Source organism: Notolepis coatsorum (assembly GCF_963971535.1).
Source record: "Notolepis coatsorum genome assembly, chromosome: 14".
Taxonomy (NCBI): Eukaryota; Metazoa; Chordata; class Actinopteri; order Aulopiformes; family Paralepididae; genus Notolepis; species Notolepis coatsorum.
This window is the reverse complement of record NC_140178.1, coordinates 116,861,468-116,885,104: the sequence shown is the minus strand read 5'-3', so window position 1 is coordinate 116,885,104 and position 23,637 is coordinate 116,861,468. Positions and strand designations below refer to the sequence as shown.

Here is a 23,637-nt window from a genome sequence, read left to right as displayed (position 1 = left end):
TACTAATCCAGAATGATGTATTCTCTCATTATGAAAAATGGCGTTCCTCTGTAGAGTGTTTTTGCCATTTTTTGTAGGTGATAAAGGGTTGTGTGTGTCGTGCGACCTACAACTGGGTTGGGTTGGCCACAGAAGCACATGTGTAAGTCTGGTACCGGGGCTCTTGAGAGGACCCTCTCTATTCTGTGTTTTTTCCTTAGTAAAAATCAGATGGCAGGTTAGCACATGCGCTGTGTGAAGCTGTTAGACGCTTCATGGAGCTGACTATGACTGCGTCATACTCTTTTTTGTCATTACATCGTATCATGGGTGTGGGGTCGTAAATGGGTGAACTGGTAATCCTTTTCTCCCCTTCTTTGATGGGCAGGGGTTAAAACCTCCTGTCCTTCAAGGTTCCTGTCACGTTGCTGTTCGGCACGTTACAGGGTAAGAGGGAGGGGGGGGGGAGTTTCCTGGTCCCACGCCCTGGAATATTGGGCGTGTGCACCGCAGAAATTCCCCCGCCATAGAGTACGTCACTGTGCGCGTCTCTGTTGGTAGGACTTCCGTGTGCTGTTCGGGTCCATATGATGGATCTGTTTCGGGGGGGGTGGTCAGGGCTCCTCCTCACGAAGCTCCTATTCGGGCCTTCTGTGAGTTAGGACTCTCCTTCCATGTGAGGGAGCCTCCTCAGAGTACAGAGCCTCCTCCTCAGATTGTCAATGTGAGTGGAACCTCAAGAAGGAGTCCTACTCTATTGTGTGTGTATTCGATTCAATTCGATTATTGACTATGTATAGGTTCAGTGCCTCCTCCCCGGAGAGCCCTAAAACCAAACTTTTACATGGCTCAAGGTGCAATATATTCTTTTCAATCTGTACAGCTCACGTGGGAAGTCTCTCTGGGGATTTCCGTCTCCTCTCTATGGGAGGGTGGTGGAATGTAAAAATGTAAACAATTTTTACCCCCGGCTGTGTAGACTGGGATACATGCTGTTGGTGCTTCCTTATTTTCTATTAAAAAGGGTTGGAGTTCGGAAGTATCACACCCCTCTTGTCGTTCCCCTGGGCGCCTTGGGGATTCAATGACAGGTCTAAATAGCCTGTTCATTGATGTGGTTGTGTCCCGACGCACGCATAGTGCTAGCTCGGGGTGTTCTGTTGAAGATCAGGCGAATGACTGGCACACCTTGGTTGCTTGAGGTTAAAACAGCGTTTTTATAAAGCAACTGGGATGGAGGTTTTTTCCTCTTCCGACGACCTGTTTTGGTTGTCGACGGATTCTCGTTCATATCTGGGGGATGATGACGGAATGGATCTGAACATATGTAGAGGGGTCTCACGCCCTGGGGGTGGGCCACCGGGCGCGGTTCGCACCGAACGTCTGGGTGGCGCCTTCTTTTCATGTTTAAGATCAACACGCATATCTGCCCCTTCTTCTGGAGTAGGCATGTCGGCGTGGTTAGGGCACGGGACTGGTTCTGGTCACGCTGGTCCGGATCAGTTAAACCCGTTGTCCGCCGGGGATGCAGATCTGCTGTTCTGGTACCCTGAGGGACTTGGGCTTTTTTCAGGGGGATAAATGCCAGGTCTGTCCGGGTGTCACAGGGTTAAGCGCTATGGAGACCCTGGTTGGGTACATTTTGTACTCTGCACTGTCGTAATGGCTTACGGCCATGCCAACCTGTACACGCTCGATCTCGTCAGATCTCGGCCGCTACGCAGGTTGGTCCTGGTTAGTACTTGGTTGGGAGACCGCCTGGGAATACCAAGTACGGTGTGCTTGGGGCTGGTTCTCCATTCTTTTTGCTCCTCTCTCACGCATGGCAAAGAGGGGCCTGTTGGGGTGGTCGTTGACCTCCTCTGGTGACCGTGTGCTTCCCGTATCGCCGGGCCCGGTCCGAAGTAATGTTTCGTCGACCCGTAGGCCTGGGATAACCCTTTTTTGAAAACTGAAACACTTGTACTGCGGTATAGCCGGTGTATACCCGCAGGTGTGTTTTGGAGTTTTTTCTTGAGGGGTTATAGGAACAACCACCGCATTGGGTAAAGCCAAGGTGGTTGATTCCCTGGTGTGTTGGAGCAGTGTCAACTCCCGGGTTACCCGGTTGAGGGTGCCCCTGCACGTTCATGACGTCTGCCAATCATGTCAGCCTTCTCTGCCTCAACCCCTCTGGGTGGGTTTTTTTTGAATGGAGGCTTGGTCATGCAACAACGCCAGCATACGCCACTTCCGCCGGGGGGGCTGTTCTCAGCTGACTCCTTTGGCGCCTGTCTCGTCCGCAGTGCTCCAGGCTCGGGTTACAGCCTGTTGCCTGGTTTTCTCCGGTGCGCTGCCTGCTTCCGTTGGTTAACCTTTTTTGTGTGCTTATGGCCATGCTGACTGCCTGTTCTGCAGGGTCAGTGTGCCAGGCGGTGTGCTATTGGGGAGAAAGGGCCCGCTCTTGGAGAAGAGGGGCCTTATCCGAATACGCTGGCGATGTGGGGGGCGGTGTCACTAAGTGACCGCCTGGTGGGGTCTTGATGCCTGGCGTCATTGACCTCTCCGGGCCCCCGTTTTCCAGGGGATCCAGTCCCTTCAGTGGGTCTGGGTCTTCCTTCGTGCTCCGCTGCTATGGCCTTGCCACGGGGTTGGGTTTGCCCTTGACCCCGTGATTCTGGGGGCAGTAACGAGGTTGTTCCCTCCGTTCGTTCCCGGGTGGCATGCATGGTTGTGCGTGTGTGTAGTCGTGGGGTCAGGCCACAGTCTGCTCACCCTGTGCGTTGAGTTGCTTGAGTGCCTCTTCGCACGGTCGGGTCCGTCGCCCTCCCGGGGACCTCCAATAGGGGGGGTCGGGGGGGCTCGGTCCTCCCTGATCTGATGGTTGTGGGGGGCCTTCAGCGGGGTGTATTTGTCGGCCGATGGCTCTCGCTCAGCCTCCCTTGTGCATGAGTGACGCCGAGCGAGAGCCACTACGATACAGAACGTTAGGTTATGACTATAACCAAGTTCTGTTAGTAGTGGTGACGCTCGGCGTCCGACGCCGCTGCAGCCCTTGATCTCGCCTTGTGGTGAAAGCTTGGGAAGGAGGCGAGTGGGTGGCCCCACCCCGGCTTATATGGGTAAGCTGATAGGGGTGTCGTCAGACAAATATTGGGATATAAAGGTACATTGTGGTCTTTTATTCAGTGCGTGTGCACGTGCGGGGACAGTGCATGAGTGACGCCGAGTGTCACCACTACTAACAGAACTTGGTTATAGTCATAACCTAACGTTCCAACTATGTTAAAGTAATATTTAACTTTGGTTCCAAATGTGTTAAAGTACTATTTAACTTCCAACTGTGTTAAAGTAATATTTCACTTCCAACTGTGTTAAAGTAATATTTAACTTCCAACTGTGTTAAAGTAATATTTAACTTTGACTGTGTTAAAGTAATATTTAACTTTGACTGTGTTAAAGGGGAACTCCAACATTTTGGGAAATTAGCTTATTTAACATCTTCCCTGGAGTTAGACAAGAAGATACATACCTTTTTTGTCTCTGTGCGTGCATTTTAGCTTTGGGAATAGACGCTCCGTTAGCATAGCTTAGCTTCATCACTGGAAGTGGGGGAGGGTTAGAGCCTTACAGTGCCTTACAGTGTATTGCAAGGTCTGACATTGACCAAACTTGATATGCATGACCTTGGTGGGCTCTAGGTCAACTCCTGAAAAAGGGGGTCAATGTCAGACTTTGCAATCAAAAGTTAGGGGGCTAATAACCCTTGCCATAATATCAGTGCGCCCCTAACTTTTGATTGCAAGGTCTGACATTGACCCCCTTTTCAGGAGTTGACCTAGAGCCCACCAAGGTCATGCATATCAAGTTTGGTCAATGTCAGACCTTGCAATACACTGTAAGGCACTGTAAGGCTCTAACCCTCCCCCACTTCCAGTGATGAAGCTAAGCTATGCTAACGGAGCGTCTATTCCCAAAGCTAAAATGCACGCACAGAGACAAAAAAGGTATGTATCTTCTTGTCTAACTCCAGGGAAGATGTTAAATAAGCTAATTTCCCAAAATGTTGGAGTTCCCCTTTAAAGTAATATTTAACTTCCAACTGTGTTAAAGTAATATTTCACTTCCAACTGTGTTAAAGTAATATTTAACTTCCAACTGTGTTAAAGTAATATTTAACTTTGACTGTGTTAAAGTACTATTTAACTTCCAACTGTGTTAAAGTAATATTTAACTTCCAACTGTGTTAAAGTAATATTTAACTTTGACTGTGTTAAAGTAATATTTCACTTCCAATTGTGTTAAAGTAATATTTCACTTTGGTTCCAACTGTGTTAAAGTAATATTTCACTTTGATTCCAACTGTGTTAAAGTAATATTTCACTTTGGTTCCAACTGTGTTAAAGTAATATTTCACTTCCAACTGTGTTAAAGTAATATTTCACTTTGGTTCCAACTGTGTTAAAGAAGTTCGGCATATTAGTGACATCACACATGCATCTCAGATTTCAGAGAAGTACAGAGACAATCTCCCTCTCCAGGGGGAATAATGTGACCATATGTGACCACTTCTGCACAAAATAGCAATCGGTATCATCAAATGCCATAATTTTGGACTGCAATAAGAAGATTTTGGATCTGTTTACCGCGCACAGGACCTACAAAAATGAACTGATTAAGACACTTGGACACTTGGACTAATGCATTCAGTCATCTGGATGGAGTTGTTAAAACTCACTTCACTCAAATCAATAGAGTTATATTTCACTCTACTCAAATCAAATTTAAAGTGACGTGGCTGGGAGAAATTGTTGCCAGTCAGTTCAGCCAAAACAAATTCCTGGACCAATGTCGAACCAGGGAGCTGCTGGAGTCGAAGGCCCTCTGGGAGATAAGAGTGGCAAGTGGCCCCCCCACCCCCAATCCCTATACCCAATCACCCCTCCCGTGTGTACGCCTGGCGCCTATGACGGCAGCCGACTAGTACGCGTGCTGGAGGGGGGGGGGGGGGGGGGGGGGGGGAGCCTAAGACTGTCTCATCACCAAAGTCATATCCCCCAAATATCTGCCCCTCCCGTTGGACAATCTTGCATCCCTCCCTCCCGCCTGGCGCTACGACACCCCGGTGTTGCTGCAGCCGACAATCGCATATGGTGGCTCAGGCATTCTGTAGTCGACATGTGTCAACAAATGTACATGCCTGTTTGAATTTATGTTGTGCCGTTGTTACTGTAAAAATGCAATGATTGTGATATGATGTTGTTAATGAGACGATGAGCTGTATGTGTATGCCACTGGAATTTCCCCAAGGGGATCAATAAAGTACCTATAACCAGGGCCGCCTGGGAGAAATGCGAGGCCCTGTGCGAGATTTAAACGCGAGGCGCTATGGCCGGAGCCTTGTCATGGTGCAGGCCCGACCACATCTTCTGTCAAAGATGATGTCGTAGTCAGAGTGCCAGGGCCTGCTATTCTCACGGCTAATGTCAATGGTCGTAGCACAAGCTAACAGCTAACTCTAGGCTAACTGATAGCATCAAGCTAACGTTCCCAGCCGAGCGAAAACGAGCAGCTAACGTCGTAGCTAAACAGCTAACTGGCTAACAGTTAGCTCAACCCGGCTATCGCTAACCATTAGCTAACGCAGAAGCAAGCTATGCGGCTACCACTGAAAAACTGTACAACGTGAGAAAAGCAATACAGGCCAACACTTCAGACAGCCGCTGTGTTTTCCTCTTCTCATACGAAGAGAGAAGGGAAAAAGAAGGCAATACACATCCCACTACAGAGTGGTGTTTACCATAGCGGTGCCGGCAACAAGTCCCTTGCGGACTATAGCCGACTTGAGCATGGAGATATTCTCATAATGAAACACCAAGCTCACCTCCCTCGCACCAGGTGCTGACACCAGGCCACACACAGTTAGCTACAGCTAACTAGCTAGTCGGCCCGTTTGGCTCCCGAGAGAGAGAGAGAGAGAGAGATATCCACGGCGGGAATAGAATAGAGTGCATTAAAAACTCACCAAACGTCCAAGAGGATGGAGACAACCGCGTGGATTTGACGAAGTTCATCTGCCGAACGACCGTCCTCTTCATCTTGGCATAACAATGCTGCACGTGCTCTCTCTAGGTTAGCTAACACTAGTTAGCATTTAGCTAAGCTAGCTACTAGCCGACATCATCATGGCTATATCCCGACTGAACCACACGTTAGCACTCAATATTATAACGTAGCTAAAGCTAACTAGCTGTCCCTGTCTTTAGCCGGGATGGCTAGCCTGACTGAACTGTCTAACATGCAACAACTTTCATCTTCAGTCCATCTGCCGAACGATGTCCTCTTCATCTTGGCTGGCATAACCTCCAATGCTGCACGCGCGAAATAGTCAGACGCTACCTTACCTGTAACCCCTCCCCTCATTGAAACCAATTCTGCTGCAGAGCCTCAGAGCTGCATCCAATAGTGTATATGCAGAGCCGCAGAGCCAGGAACAAGTCAGACACATTCTACAAACGTGTCTAATGTGAAATATATAAGCATATAAGCAAAACTAGATTTTAGGTCTGTGATGAAAAAGGGCCTCGCGGGAAGGGGGGCCTCGCAAAAAATAAAAAAAATAATAAAAAAAAATAAAGAAAATAATAAATAAAAAAATTATATTTTTTTTATTTTTATTTTTTATTTTTTGTGCGAGGCCCCCCTTCCCGCGAGGCCCTGTGCGACCGCACTGATCGCACACCCCCTGAGGCGGCCCTGCCTATAACAAGAGGAGTTAACCAAAGAGGACATGGGAGGGGATCTTTAAAAGCACCGGTGGTACGATGTGGACATCAACACATCGTTGTGAATTCAACATCCATTCCTAGCGGGCAGGATTAACGCAGAAACACAACGAGACCGACAGGGATGAATAGAGAGTCGACGGTGGGGTCGGTCTCTCTTTTATATCGACATCGCTCTGCCACCGGACCCGATCCACGGGGGAGCGTGGTCTTATCGTGAATTTTTCGACAATGGTCTAATTTTCTGTTGTACAGTAGTTCTACAGAGTTATTGCAATTCATTCGACAATGTTATACGATTCTAAAAACATTATTTCATCTGAGCGCAATGATTAGAGAACAGAGGAGACGCAGACGTTGCATGTTTCTAATGAACTCGTATAAGTCAGTGGTTGGGTGGCGCGCCAACAGACACAGACGCATCACAATTCCAATGTCCCCCACCACTTTAGAAGTCAATATGTCTGCGTAGTTTTCTTCAAAATAACAAGAGGCAATCACACCATCTCTCTATCTGCATTCCCCTCTCTCTCTGCCTCTTCCCCTCTCAATCCATCCACCCCCCCCCCCCCCCCCCCCCCCCAACTATAGGGAGGTGTTCTGACGTCACTGGTTGTTCCACCCGTATAGGGAATTATCATTGGGGAAATGGATTATCAGCTATTGTAACAATTATGCCGCATGGAAATTGAAAAGCTTTCCATTTTTGCACAAAATGACTAACTAACATTATTGTTTAAAGGGGAACTATTTTACTATTTCTTTCACTATTTGGGCACTTTTACACAATTCCTGTGAGTCTATGGAACACCTCTGTAATATATATATTTTTTTTATTCATTGTTTTGTATTTCTAATCAAGTCCTCAAAAACAGCATTTTTCTACCTCAAGATCTCGAGCCGTTTTGAGCCTGGGCTCCTAAACCACTGTGCAGCGTCGTCTTCGCCTGAACATTAACATGCAGCGGTGTCTTTATGACATCACATATCAGCACATTTTCAAACGACTCAGTTCAGTGAGGGTGAATATTGTGAGAGGAGAATTGGAAGAATGCGCCAATATGAGAATTTTTAGACATAGATCATATTAATATAAGTTCACATAGCTAGGAAACAATGCTAAACACTCAAAAAGGCAATTTATAAGATAGTTCCCCTTTAAGCATTTTTTGTTAATGATTTGTTTTAATGTTGTTGTTTAATGATTAATTGCGAATATTTTCATGTTGAGCTATAGATTGTGGATGAATACGCACAGAAAGGGACACCATGCCAATGCTTTATTTGTTTTAAATGAGGCGATTTAGAAATGGGCAAATACATTGCGTTGGACAGAGGGTGGAACACGAAAAACGGCAATGACGTCACCACTACACCTCCCTATACCCACTAGTGCCACTCTCTCTACCTCCCTCCTCTCTCTATATACCTCTCTCTCCATGTTATCTCGGTCCTTTCATACAGTATTCCATCACTTCACCACCTCTCCTCGGCTTCCACACCAGCTAATGATCATTATCGGGAGGTTTGGGAGGTTCAAAGGGTCAAAGTGGGTATAAAACAGGAGGGAAGACTGTCAAGTTCTAAACGGTGGATACCAAACACAGAAGGCAAAGACTACGTTGAACTGTTGAACAGTAATCGAGAACTATTGTATTGTACTGTAAAATATATATATATATATATATATATATATATATATATATATATATATATATATATATATATATATATATATATATATATGTTTAATCTATTCTATTCTACAATTGTATTGCACTGCAATATTGCACTTATACTCTGTCTGTTTTATCTTACTTTTTTTTATTATTGTCCATTTAAAACTGAATCAAACCATAAACAAGTGCCAACCTGCTCATCAGGAGCAATGGGGTTAAGTGTCTTGCTCAAGGACACTTCGACACGCTGCCCGGGAGGAGCGAGAATCAAACCGGGAACCTCCGGATTACCAGACGACTGCTCTACCTCTCAAGCCACTGTTGCCCCCTATTACTAGGTCTATTTTATTATTAGGTATTTCTACTTTGGTCTCTATCACTATACATTTATAGTTAGTGTAATCAATCATTTGACCTGATGTACACTAGAATGTGCAGCATACCATTCTCTGACGTCTCACCCCTTTATGGAGGAGGATTGTTGGCATATTTACCTGGGTCACAAAAGAACCAACATAGCATGTTTACAAAAGAGGTGAATTATTCTGGTTGCAGAATGACAGCTCTCACTTTTTTCCTCATTCCCTCCCCCATCTAGTGACACAACTGTCGGGTCTAGCTTGTATACTGCGTTGGACTACTAGCCTAAACTAAATGTATCAGCAATAGTAGTAATCATGGATTATCGTCATAGGTCTTGTAATCTTCAATCAAGTCAACTGTAAGTAATGCTTGAGACGTTATCTATAGCTAATGCTTGCATCACCATGGAGGTCTCTAAGGTAATAATGTGTTAGAAATTACTACCCCCGCGGCCATCGTCAACAGTCATTCACGGTCGGCTTTGGTTGTCCGACTTTTCAAAGGGGGCGCGGCTTAGCGACAGGTCTATTGTATGTATTGAGCCGTACTGTATTGTACCCATTCTGCAATCTGTTAAATAAAGTTTTTATTCATTCATTCACCTTTAGAGATCAATGGATCAAGGTTTTAACTCTCCCAATTACTGGAATACACAAACGTTATGTATAATTGCATAATTTTACTTTAGATACGTAAGCACATTCAATAGCAAATACTTCTCTACTTTTACTTAAGTATCATTTTAATAGAGTACTTTTACTTTGACCAGAGTACTCATTTATCTGGGGGGGTCTAACGACCCTTGGCTGCACCTCGGGCCTAAAAACCACCCCTAGGCATGGTCTAATTCTCATAACCCACTCCTGCGCATGATGTAATGCTTTAATACGCTGACTGCATGCTGACGTCTTGAATATTTTTCAAATCCATCAACGACAAGTATTTTATTTTAATTAATTTCCATCATTGCCTGTTGAAATAAATAACGAGGCTATACACATAAACACAAGAGGGCGCTACTGAGCTTCACCTAGACTCCTGTAATTATCACTTTACAACATGCCAATGCCTGAGTCAGCCTCGTATTATTTTCTCAGCAAATCTATTGTTTGTCTATATATATACAACATTGGCAGATCAAGAGCAATGCATAAAGTGTAGACTAAGAATTATGCATAAAATAAGCATAAAAAAGACAGCAGCAAAATAGACAAGGATATAAATAAGGCGTTTTTTTTCACGAGTATTTGACTATTTAATGTTTGCTGTTGGCAAATTGTTGTCTGTCATATTGTCATAATTTAATCAGGAAATGCCCACGTGAAAAGTGTAAAGTTGAGAAATATATTTATCTATGCACGGAAATAGTATTTTTTTCAGCAAATCTCTTAGTGACAACAACAATGTGTTTCAAGGTGAAGGATTTAGAATGTTCACCACTTGGCCAAACGAGACGGCTCGTCCGCAGTAGAGGCAGGGATGCACATCAGGAGAGGAACACATTGGAAATAATATTTGACTTTCTTTACAAGATTACGATCAAATTTGATTACGATTAAACTGGACTTTTATTCGTAGCACACATTGCAAACGTAGTCACATCCCATCGTCCTTCCCCCCCAAGGGCAGCCGGGAGCAGACATGGGCTGTGGTGTGGGGCAAGTGCTCCTGTCTCTCTTTGTCAGGGACGCGACGACATTAGCAATCTGTTCTGCATGTTTTTTTTTTCATTTGGGTTTATCTCTTTCTCTGGAGGGGAATCCCTTGCGAGCACATGCAGACATGCACACATGCAAACTACACACAGAAAGGCCCGGGAGATACCCCACCTGGGTACCTGGCAACGCGGAAACCTGGTCCCCAAGCGGGAATCGAACCCTGGACCTTCTTGCTGTGAGGCGACAGTGTTAACCACTACACCACCGTGCTGTGAGGAGACAGTGTTAACCACTACACCACCGTGCTGTGAGGAGACAGTGTTAACCACTACACCACCGTGCTGTGAGAGACAGTGTTAACCACTACACCACCGTGCTGTGAGGAGACAGTGTTAACCACTACACCACCGTGCTGTGAGGAGACAGTGTTAACCACTACACCACCGTGCTGTGAGGAGACAGTGTTAACCACTACACCACCATGCTGTGAGGAGACAGTGTTAACCACTACACAACCGTGCTGTGAGGAGACAGTGTTAACCACTACACCACCGTGCTGTGAGGAGACAGTGTTAACCACTACACCATGTGCTGTGAGGAGACAGTGTTAACCACTACACCACCGTGCTGTGAGGAGACAGTGTTAACCACTACACCACTGTGCTGTGAGGAGACAGTGTTAACCACTACACCACCGTGCTGTGAGGAGACAGTGTTAACCACTACATCACCGTGCTGTGAGGAGACAGTGTTAACCACTACACCACCGTGCTGTGAGGAGACAGTGTTAACCACTACACCACCGTGCTGTGAGGAGGTGCTGTGAGGAGACAGTGTTAACCACTACACCACCGTGCTGTGAGGAGACAGTGTTAACCACTACACCACCGTGCTGTGAGGAGGTGCTGTGAGGAGACAGTGTTAACCACTACACCACCGTGCTGTGAGGAGACAGTGTTAACCACTACACCACCGTGCTGTGAGGAGACAGTGTTAACCACTACACCACCGTGCTGTGAGGAGACAGTGTTAACCACTACACCACCGTGCTGTGAGGAGACAGTGTTAACCCCTACACAACCGTGCTGTGAGGAGACAGTGTTAACCACTACACCACCGTGCTGTGAGGAGACAGTGTTAACCACTACACCACCGTGCTGTGAGGAGACAGTGTTAACCACTACACCACCGTGCTGTGAGAGACAGTGTTAACCACTACACCACCGTGCTGTGAGCACCCAACCTTGGGCTACGCAGGCTCAATGACTACCATACACTGGCACCAGGCACACATCACACTACACAATGGCTGAACGGCTCAGGAGACAGGGATTGATATCAGCCAATTAAGGGGACAGGATGATTAGGTGGCCTTGATGTCAGAGACCTGATTGGGAATATGGCCAGGAATGTCAGGGAACCCCCTACGCTTTACGATAGGCGCCCTGGGTTCTTTAACGACCGAAATTCAGTCCGGACCTCGGTTTAGCGTCTCATCCGAAGGACGGCACTCGCAGCTGTACGGTGTACCTATCCATGACAGCAATGAAATATAGCCCAAATCCCAATAACACATTTTCACAGTATGTGTACTGTACTGTGTATAGCTTACCCATATGGGAAGGGCCTTCGCCCGCTCGCGTGAGTGAGTGTAGGCATCTCTCCGGGTTAAGAATGTAATCACTCACGGGGAAAACCAGCTAGTTGTGAGCAATGGCTCGATGAGCCTTCCAGACACAGGTATAAACACGATCATAGACGAAGGGAGTGTCAGAGGTACTGAGAGTACAGCACGGTCCGTACGACCTCCACGGACGCTACGGCAACAGAACTCCACAGCCTATCGCAGTGTCTCTGTCGACACCCAATCAACGGTGATGGTCTAACGAGAAAAAGTCGGCCTGTCTCTGTAGGTTTAAAACACATTGATGGCATTTGGAAACCAGGAGTCTTTGTAGAAGTTTCAAGACAGCCCTGACAAGCTCTCTCCCCCGAACCTAACTGGCCTAGATGGGCTATTCTGGCTGTAATTGGCAGGACTTGCGTGCGTGCGTGTGTGTGTGTGTGTGTTCACATCACATCGCACAGAAGCGTGTGCAATCACACATGAGCGCACTCTCACACACACACACACACACACATCTGTCTGTCTGCATGTGTATGTATCCTTGTCTGTCTGTCTCCCTGTCTGTATGTGTGTCTGTCTGTATGTCTTCCTGTATATCTGTCTGTATTAGGGATGGGTACCGAATTCGGTACTTTTAAAAGGTACCTACCGAAACACGTCGGTACTACAGAGTATCGAAACTGCACGTCAATGTCAACGGCACAATACATGTTTTCAAACTCTCTTTGGGTGTTTGCAATTCATGGGGAGTATACTGTACGTCTCGGATATCTTGGTACAGTGGGCACTGGCACTGGGCAGGTTGTTAGAAAGTGTAGCTCAGTTTTCACCTCTGCTCTTGGAACACTATCTCCAAACTCCCACTCCTCTCGAAACTTTATTTTGTTATGTGCTCGTGCTGCCGCGGTGCGTTTTATTTTTAGCGGTCGGCTTACTCCTTCCACAGTTTCACATATTTGTAACCCATTAACGTTATTAAGCTAACGTTAGCTAATCGTCGGACATAAGTTAACGTTAGCTCCCTAGGCTAAGAGTAGACAGAAGAGTAGTGGATGTGATGTCGGTAAACAAACCACAGATTAGGCTGTTATGTAAAACCAAAACACCACAGAGCGGGTCTTTAGTGAGTGTGGAGCGAAAATAACTGCTAGAATACTCAATTAGCAGCAGAGTAGTTTGTTTAACGATGTCTCAGGGTATACAAAACGTTATTTCACATTATTACGCAACCAGAATACAGATAAATGACATGAAGACCAATTAAATATTCAAACAGACACAAATACACTAAAATGCAGAGGCTATATTGTGATGATGTCATGGTAACATGTAACAGTGAAACTGTGAAGTTAGCTAGATTAAACTGCCATACATTTAATTACTTTCCTATCATTTACAAAGGTGAGCGGCGGTAGTGTGTTACCTTGGCGATGATGACCTATATCTCACACCAGCCGATCCATATTTCATTCCATATTTAATGTGACACCGGGTTTCAACTGCTTTTCAACTGTGAAATTCAGACACTTTTCAATCAATTCATAGCGGCTTGTCGAGGACTCGTCAGGGAAACACCCAGCAGCAGCAGAAGTGGTTATTTTTATTGAATTGGCAGGCGGAACTTTGAGGGTATTTTTGGAGGTGCAAATCACAATTTCCAGACAATTAAGATTATTAAATGTGTTGAGTATTCAATGCCATTTGCAAGTCACTGCTCTGCCTGAAGCAACTCCAGGGATATATTGTTGTAATGTTTGTTTAAGGGTTGTTGTCAAAGTAAAACAAGTCAATTGTTTTCATCAAAATGTCATTAAATTAAAACAAACAAAGACTCACCATATAAATGTATGGATTAATAAACTCGAAGGACATAATGGAACCGGTCCAGAAAGACTGATACGTCCAACGGGGTCGGAAAGCAACATCCCGTCACCTACAGCTTCATGTTGCACAGCGCTGAGAATACTGCATGTTGTAAAATGCTGCAAAATAAATGTCTAAAGTTCTGAAAGGTTTACTTTGAACATGTATGTGTATGTGCACCTTTACATTTAGTAATTTAGTGTGACACTTTTATCCAAAGCAACTTACAAGGTGTGTAGGCAAGGTAAAGTATGTGGTAGCAGAGTTCATACTAGTAAAATATATACCGTAAATCCTCAAATATAGGACGGGTCTTGTATTTACCTCAGCTGCAAAGAGCACCAGGCCTTTATTAGAGAGAGGCTTATATAAGAGGCAGGCCTTAATGTCTAAAAATGACACTCATGGACATAATCCCTTCATTTTCAGACTTTTATTGCAAAACATGGAAAAAAACATGGAAAAAACATGAAAAAAAATCTGTTAATTCGATTTTTTTATATGTACATTGTCTGTCTACATTTATTTAGACTAGCATAGGTATTTAAATATTGAGTGCAGTTGAGTAATTGTGAAACTGGTGTGGGATTAACGTAATTCACACACTGAAGTTTGAACTGTCTATAGGTTGTGGGGTCCGGGGACGATTTAGAATCGAGTTGCATTGATACACTACAGTAACATGCAGTAGCTTTAGCTGACGCTATCATAGCCATCATGATCTGTAATGTGTCAACTGGACAACGCCAGCCTCGCCTGCCATATAGATAGCGAACGTTAACATTTGCAAACGAAGTCAACGTCGTCCAGCTGACACCACAGATCTAGATATTATGACAACGTTAGCTAGCGCTAAAGCTAACGCCAATCAGAGGGAAACGTTAATGTACGGTAGTCAGTGTAGCGGGAGGCAGCACTTGATTTGCATTGGCAAGAGTTTACGGGAGTAGGCGCGGAACTGGTCTCTCCGTGTTCAGGAGACTCATGCGTGTAAAACTCTATTGGACTATGTCTCCAGCGCCCCCACAGCCGTAGCTACAACCACTTACTGTCGAGGCTCTCATCCATCCATCCTCCCTGAGCTCAAGGTAACAGGAAGTGCACTGGTCTATACAGCCAACCCCACGGGGCCTGAGGGGAGGAGTCATCTATACAGCCAGCCTGAGGGGAGGAGTCATCTATACAGCCAGCCTGAGGGGAGGAGTCATCTATACAGCCAGCCTGAGGGGAGGAGTCATCTATACAGCCAGCCTGAGGGGAGGAGTCATCTATACAGCCAGCTCCATGGGGCCTGAGGGGAGGAGTCATCTATACAGCCAGCCTGAGGGGAGGAGTCATCTATACAGCCAGCCTGAGGGGAGGAGTCATATATACAGCCAGCCTGAGGGGAGGAGTCATCTATACAGCCAGCCCCTCGAGGGGAGGAGTCAATCACATGGAGAGTTCATGTTCTGGATCCACTTCTGCTTCATTTAGTAAAACTTCTGGGTAAAGTCTGATTAGTCACATAGACACAGGAGTAAATTATACATTAATACATTAATAGGGGGGGGGGGGGGCACCTTGAGTGCTAGAGAATGCAGGCTTGAAGGTCAGAGTGAGGTTCAAATCCCTGCTGGGGAATAAGCGAGCAAGTGGTAGAGGTGAACAAGTGGTCGTCTGTCTGCCCAAGCAGCCAACGAGGTATTTTTTTTTAATTTCATTTTAAATCTTTATGTAAATAAATACAAACAATATGAAATCAAAACAAATCATTGATCAAGAAATTTTAAACTTTTTTTTTTAAATAAACAAAAGCAAAACATAACTCAATTAATTACATGTTTAGTATTTAGTAATAAGTATACACTTATTTAGTGTAATAGTGTAATATTAGTGTAATAATTTAGTGTAATAATAATTGTATTTTATTTGAGTAAATGCACTTTGTTTCATGCGCAAGCTAAGCGCCATTGTAAATGGTAAATGACTGCTTTTTTATATAGCAGCTTTTATCCAAAGCGCTTTACATTTTATTCCTCACATTTTACCCGTTCACTCACACATTCACACACGGACGGCGGGGGCGACAGTGCAAGGTGCCAACCTGCTCATCGGGAGCAATTAGGGACTAAGTGTCTTGCTCAAGGACACATCGACACGCTGCCCTGGGAGGAGCGGGAATCGAACCGGGAACCTCCGGATTGCCAGACGACCTCCCGAGCCACTGTATTTAATTTCTTTCAAACGATGCAGCCTATTTAATTTGCTGATGCATGTTGTACTGTGTGTTCATTCACACCTGTAGTTCTCAGGGAGTGAGACGGGACGAGGAGGAGGTGTGGATGAGCCCACATTATAAACACCTGTAGTTCTCAGGGAGTGAGACGGGACGAGGAGGAGGTGTGGATGAGCCCACATTATAAACACCTGTAGTTCTCAGGGAGTGAGACGGGACGAGGAGGAGGTGTGGATGAGCCCACATTATAAACACCTGTAGTTCTCAGGGAGTGAGACGGGACGAGGAGGAGGTGTGGATGAGCCCACATTATAAACACCTGTAGTTCTCAGGGAGTGAGACGGCACGAGGAGGAGGTGTGGATGAGCCCACATTATAAACACCTGTAGTTCTCAGGGAGTGAGACGGGGAGACGAGGAGGAGGTGTGGATGAGCCCACATTATAAACACCTGTAGTTCTCAGGGAGTGAGACGGGGAGACGAGGAGGAGGTGTGGATGAGCCCACATTATAAACACCTGTAGTTCTCAGGGAGTGAGACGGGACGAGGAGGAGGTGTGGATGAGCCCACATTATAAACACCTGTAGTTCTCAGGGAGTGAGACGGGGAGACGAGGAGGAGGTGTGGATGAGCCCACATTATAAACACCTGTAGTTCTCAGGGAGTGAGACGGGGAGACGAGGAGGAGGTGTGGATGAGCCCACATTATAAACACCTGTAGTTCTCAGGGAGTGAGACGGGACGAGGAGGAGGTGTGGATGAGCCCACATTATAAACACCTGTAGTTCTCAGGGAGTGAGACGGGACGAGGAGGAGGTGTGGATGAGCCCACATTATAAACACCTGTAGTTCTCAGGGAGTGAGACGGGACGAGGAGGAGGTGTGGATGAGCCCACATTATAAACACCTGTAGTTCTCAGGGAGTGAGACGGGGAGACGAGGAGGAGGTGTGGATGAGCCCACATTATAAACACCTGTAGTTCTCAGGGAGTGAGACGGGACGAGGAGGGGTGGATGAGCCCACATTATAAACACCTGTTTATATAAGAACCGACCTAATCTATCATCATCTTTATATTTTCTTAAATGTTTGTTCAAGTTTCAAGTTCAAGTTTCTTTATTAGTTGTCATACAGAAGTGCAGAAGCTCCAGAGACGGTGCTAGACAAAAATAGATAAGTATAAAATAAAATAAGTATAGCAAGTATAAAATAGAAGTCACGTACGTAGACACAAGTGTTCAGTATGTACAATTTATTCAATGTCTAATTATCTAACCTGATTTTTCTTTTACTTATCTTTATTTGACAATTTATATAATATAAGATAAGATAAGATATTCCGTTATCGATCCCCTTGGTGACATTCAGGCATCATAGCAGCATGGTGAATGGGGGAGGGGAGGTACAGGTAGTAAAAAAGCAGTGTAAACAATAACAAATCAATATAATTAACTCTGGACATGTGCACATGGGCAACAAGGTGTATATACCTGTTTTAATGTGCCTGTGATCTCGAGGCATCAGCGTTCTGGAGTACTGGGAGCACAGAGAGGAAACATGTACTCAGTAAGTAAATCATTGGACTAATTCTACAACGAAGATGTGAAAAGAAAAAAACTGCGACGTCGACTTTGATTTTCTGTGAGCATGTTATTTTGGTGATTTCCACCAGCTGCCTAATGAGACCCGCGCCAGAGCCTTATGTGTTCAGCGTTGTGTTAACACACTGTCTGCTACAGTTACCAGGGTGACTGCTGATCTCAACACATGGCTGGGCACACACACACACACACACACACACACACTGCACATGCACACAGAAGGGACACGGATGTACGCATACATACATACATACAAACATACATACATACATACATACATACATACATACATACATTGTATTGCCATGCAATCACTTGTGTTCATCCCACAACCTCTAACCGCCTACACAAACAGAGATATATAGAGGGGGGGGAGAGAGAGAGAGAGAGAAGAGAGAGAGAGCGAGAGAGAGAGAGAGAGAGGAGGAGAGAGAGAGAGAGAGAAGAGAGAGAGAGAGAGAGAGAGAGAGAGAGAGAGAGAGAGAGAGAGAGAGAGGGGGGGGGATATGGAGATATAGAGATAGATGGAAAGAGAGATATATAGAGAAAGAGAGAGATATATAGATATAGAGAGATAAGGAAATATATATAGCAATATATATATATAGATAAAGATATATGGGGGATATGGAGAGATATAAATAGAGATATAGGGATACAGCGATATAGAGAGAGAGGGAATATACAGAGATAGATAGATATTAATAGAGAGGGATATAATTATAGGGAGATAGATGAAATATATAGAGAGAGCAGTGAGATAGAGAGATATGGAGAGATATAGGGATATATATATATATCGATAGATAGATAGATAGATAGATAGATAGATAGATAGATAGATAGATAGATAGATAGATAGATAGATAGATAGATAGATAGATAGATAGATAGATAGATAGATAGATAGAGTAGAGAGATATATAGAGAGAGGGGAAATATATATATATATAGAGAGAAAGAGAGAGAGAGAGAGAGAGAGAGAGAGAGAGAGAGAGAGAGAGAGAGGGGGGGATATGGAGATATAGAGATAGATGGAAAGAGAGATATATAGAGGAGTTCAGCTAAGTTCAGCTAAGATGAACCCCTAAAGAATATTCAACTTTTAATGGAATAACTAAACAGAAGGAAGAGATAACTTCACAAAGGCAACATGAATATATATAGATCCAATAGGACAAAGACCAACACTTAAATCCAAAGAGAAGAGGATTTCCTACAGCAGCTAAGGAGGCTAACAGAGTAGTCAGGTACTGACACCGTTAGCTACGAGAGCTAGCGGGACCGTTCGGTTCAATAAAACGTTGCTACAAGAGCTAACGGGACCGTTTGGCTTATTATAACGTTACTGGTTCAATATAACGTTGCTACAAGAGCTAACGGGACCGGTTGGCACATTATAACGTTACTACGAGAGCTAGCGGGACCGTTTGGCTGTATATAACGATAGTTAGCTGCGTTAGCTGCCGGCCTGCCTGGCTGTATATAACGATAGTTAGCTGCGTTAGCTGCCGGCCTGCCTGGCTGTATATAACGATAGTTAGCTGCGTTAGCTGCCGGCCTGCCTGGCTGTATATAACGATAGTTAGCTGCGTTAGCTGCCGGCCTGCCTGGCTGTATATAACGATAGTTAGCTGCGTTAGCTGCCGGCCTGCCTGGCTGTATATAACGCCAGTTAGCTGCGTTAGCTGCCGGCCTGCCTGGCTGTATATAACGATAGTTAGCTGCGTTAGCTCCCGGCCTGCCTGGCTGTATATAACGATAGTTAGCTGCGTTAGCTGCCGGCCTGCCTGGCTGTATATAACGCCAGTTAGCTGCGTTAGCTGCCGGCCTGCCTGGCTGTATATAACGCCAGTTAGCTGCGTTAGCTGCCGGCCTGCCTGGCTGTATATAACGATAGTTAGCTACGTTAGCTGCCGGCCTGCCTGGCTGTATATAACGATAGTTAGCTGCGTTAGCTACACAACGTTAGCTAACGACAGCTAGCCAGCCAGCTAAATCCTAAATAATATTTTGTACAAAAAGCTAATAACAACAGTCTCTGTCAGTTAAGTTTGTGTATTACCTGGTGTGTTGCCATGGAAAATAACCAAAACAGGCTGTGCAGCAGTGAAGTTGAGTACCCTCCTAGTTGCACAAGTAATAAAAACAAGAAAAAACACAAGGAGGAGACACTGTTGGCCCACCCAGAGGAGCTGTATGCTGACTACACTGTCTATAATGACAAGAAGGTGATGAATGACCTCATCTTCCACACAGAACATGTTAACTCCTGGAAACAGGTGATCTGTAACCACTATGACCATGTTGTGAAAGAAGGCATCGGTCGAGGAGGACGGCACACTATATGCCATGATGAGACCCTGGACACTGATAACCCAGTTCTAACAATCTCTTACTATGTTAAAGGGACTGTATTAGTACAGGGAAATGAAGCAAACCTCAACATATTTCAAGAGCTTTTCCCAAAAATAAAAACGGAAGTGGAGAGAGTTGTGCCCAATACCAACAAGGCTGCGGACACACAGACAGAAGAGGACAAGGTGAACACAGACACAGAAATATCAGAGTCAAAACCAGCAACTAGCCCTTCTGACTGTGCCACTCCAACTCCCTCCAACCACACAGTGAACCCAGTGACGCACTGCCAGCACAAAGAGCACCAGTCAGCCCATCCATTCACACTCCTTCAACACCCTCCAAACTGGTCCAGCAGCTGAGAGAAAGCGTATCTCTCCTGGAGCTGGAGTTCACTGAATTTAAAGAGAGGACTCTGGCCAGGCTGACTGAGCCCTGCACCATTCAGCAGCTGGGAGAAGAGCTCCGTCATCTGAAGAGGAACGGGGAGGAGACCGCTTCAGAGCTGAGGGAGACCCAGAGGACGGTCATGGAGCTCACAGAAACCATGCGGGAGCTAGAGCAGGACAACACCACCCTACAGGCGTGTGTGTGTGTGTGTGTGTGTGTGTGTGTGTGTATGTGTGTGTGTGTGTGTATGTGTGTGTGTGTGAGTGTGTGTGTGCCTGTGTGTGTGTGAGTGTGTGTGTGCCTGTGTGTGCCTGTGTGTGTGTGTGTGTGTGTGTGTGTGTGTGTGTCTCTGTGTGTGTGTGTGTGTGTGTGCCTGTGTGTGTGTGAGTGTGTGTGTGTGCCGCTGTGTGTGTGTGTGTGTGTCTCTGTGTGTGTGTGTGTGTGCCTGTGTGTGTGTGCCTCTCTCCCCACCTTCCTCTCCCCCTCCTCTCTCACGTACTGCAGCAGCAGAGGCTCTCTGTGCTCCTGGTAGAACTCTCTCTGGCGTCGGTCCGACAGCGCCGGCTCGTTAGGCAGGAAGCTGCTGGCCCACACCTATGATGTCACAGGAAACAGGAAGCAGAGGAAGTTAAAGATTGTTCACCTCATTTGGCCACGCCCCCCACATCCACGGTCACACTTATATTTCCGGTTGCAGAACTCCGTTATACAGATGACGGCTAGCGTGGACGTTCACAGGTGTGAGGGGGGGGGGGGGGGGGGGGGGGGGGGGAGATATAGAGGGAAGGAGACATTCAGCAAATGTCGCCGGGTCCGGGAGTCGAACCCGGGACGTCCGCGTTGCCCCAGGAAGTAATTATTATATTATTTATATTATATAGTATTATATATAATATATGATTATATTATTATAATAATAATATTATTACACTGTTATGGACAAACCGCTCGTCTCTATAAACATCAGCAACCTGCAGTGTTGGTGAAACTGTATGTTTGAAGAAACTGGCAATGAAAACATTTTCTTTTTAAATCATCATTAACCTCTTAACACATTGGTTGCCAACAACGAGATTTCTCGTTATTGGCCGCCATGCGTTGGTTGCCAATAACGAGATTTATCGTTATTTAATCGTTTTTTCTTTTATTAGCGATATCCATTCATTTTTCATCCGTCCAGCCTGACATTATGGATCTGAGCTTGAAAAGGGCAAATACTGCCCCCTATCGTCTCCCGGTTGGTAATGCACATCATTGGATTGGATTGAGTGAAAAAGTGCAGAGAAAAACTCCGGTCCAGGGTTTTCCCATCTCTGGCAAGCAGTGTCTGTTACCAGATTCACTGGGGAGGCTGGAAGCAGCTTGGATTATGCGTTTCGGACTATAACGTTGGATCAATAAACGCGATCAATATTTGGAATGGCGATCAGGAATTGGATTAATCTTTTTGCAGAACATCTGATCTGAGGTAAGGAATCTATGTTACCAGTTTTGGGTTAATCAGAGTTGTTTTTCACAGATTTCACAACGTGTGTGTGTGTGTGTGTGTGTGTGTGTGTGTGTGTGTGTGTGTGTGTGTGTGTGTGTGTGTGTGTGTGCCGTTAGGCGCTGAACGCGGCACGAATACATGGTTTTTCAGCCCGCTTTTGTATCGTGCATAATAACACAAATACTCTCGATAATCTAGCGTTTATTTGAAAACTATTCATAAATCAGCCGGAAAATGACAATGTGTTTTGTGTATTCCAGTAAATGGCTATTTTTGCGGAATTTCTCTGAAATTACTAGAACTCTCAGAAACTATACTCGTATTCAAAACGGTATAAAACGGAAATGTACCGATGAAAAAACAATCCGTTTCATACATGTTGACTGCAAGCAAGTCATTGATAAGCGACGGGTGTATTAGACACAGCCATAATTTAAGATATAGTTTATGCGTTCGCACATGTGCTCGTCCTCCCATTGATTAACGTGGTGGCATCCAAGCGATAAATCGTCATATCCGGCTGGCAACCAATGTGTTAAGCATCGGACGGCCCGAGTAGAGAGTTTCCTGTGCCATACGGCCAGCTCCACAGGGCATTGAGGGGAGGAGTCAAGGAAACAAGCCAATCACATTGATAGCGTGATGGGAGGAGTCAGGGAAACAAGCAAATCACATTGATAGCATGATGGGAGGAGTCAGGGAAACAAGCCAATCACATTGATAGCTTGAGGGGAGGAGTCAGGGAAACAAGCAAATCACATTAAGAGTGTGATGGGAGGAGTCAGGAAAACAAGACAATCACATTGAGAGCTTGAGGGGAGGAGTCAGGGAAACAAGCCAATCACAGTCAAGTTCAAGTTCTGGATCAACTTATACTGCTTCATTTGAATAAACATAAACTTCTGGGTAAAGTCTGATTAGTCACGTGGACACAGGAGTAAATTATACATTACTACATTAATAGGGGGGAGGGCAGCTTGAGTGCTAGAGAATGCAGGCTTGAAGGTCAGAGGTTCAAATCCCCGCCAATTCCCTGCTGGGGAATATGCGAGCAAGTGGTTGTCTGTCTGCCCTCGACGATCGCTGTGCCAGGTGCCCTTGACCACACTGGTCCTGTGGACACGTTCTGTAGCTATAAATACACTGGTAAATTATACACACCCCGACATTAATCCAAGCACTGCTGATATTTATGCCTTCTTCGAGGCAATTAATCTTCCTCACATATCCAAAGAGCATCATTGGACGATCCATTAGCCTCAACTGAATTCCACAAAGCATTACTTCAGATGCCCAACAATAAATCCCCAGGACCCGACGGCTTTCCTACTGAATTCTTCAAACATTTCTGGTCAACAATATCTCCACTATTCATAAGGATGGCTAATGAAATAAAACATACTTCCAGAATCCCCCCACTCATGAACACAGCACTCATCTCACTACAAAGACCAAACCCTACCCTCTAGCTACGGCCCCCTCTCACTGAACACAGATATTAAAATAATAAGTAAAGTGCTAACCACCAGACTGGAAACAGTCATATCCACCTTAATTCACCCCGACCAAACAGGATTTATTAACACTAGCACAGCCGACAAGGGCATTTTCAATAAATGTATCCTCGTCACTCGGTCAAGCTCCAGC

General features: G+C 45.4%; 1 protein-coding gene across 1 annotated transcript in view; it reads right to left on the bottom strand.

Moving 5' to 3' along the window:
* LOC311240737 (galactose-1-phosphate uridylyltransferase-like) overlaps window positions 1-23,428 on the bottom strand; it is a gene marked incomplete at both ends in the record, with an annotated part of 127,964 nt that extends 104,536 nt beyond the window's left edge. Inside the window, 2 exons of the mRNA XM_084329310.1 lie at window positions 20,973-21,095; window positions 23,393-23,428. Coding sequence (XP_084185436.1) covers window positions 20,973-21,095; window positions 23,393-23,428 — 159 coding nt within the window. The remainder of the gene's footprint in view (window positions 1-20,972; window positions 21,096-23,392) is intronic.
* Window positions 23,429-23,637: the final 209 nt, after the last annotated feature.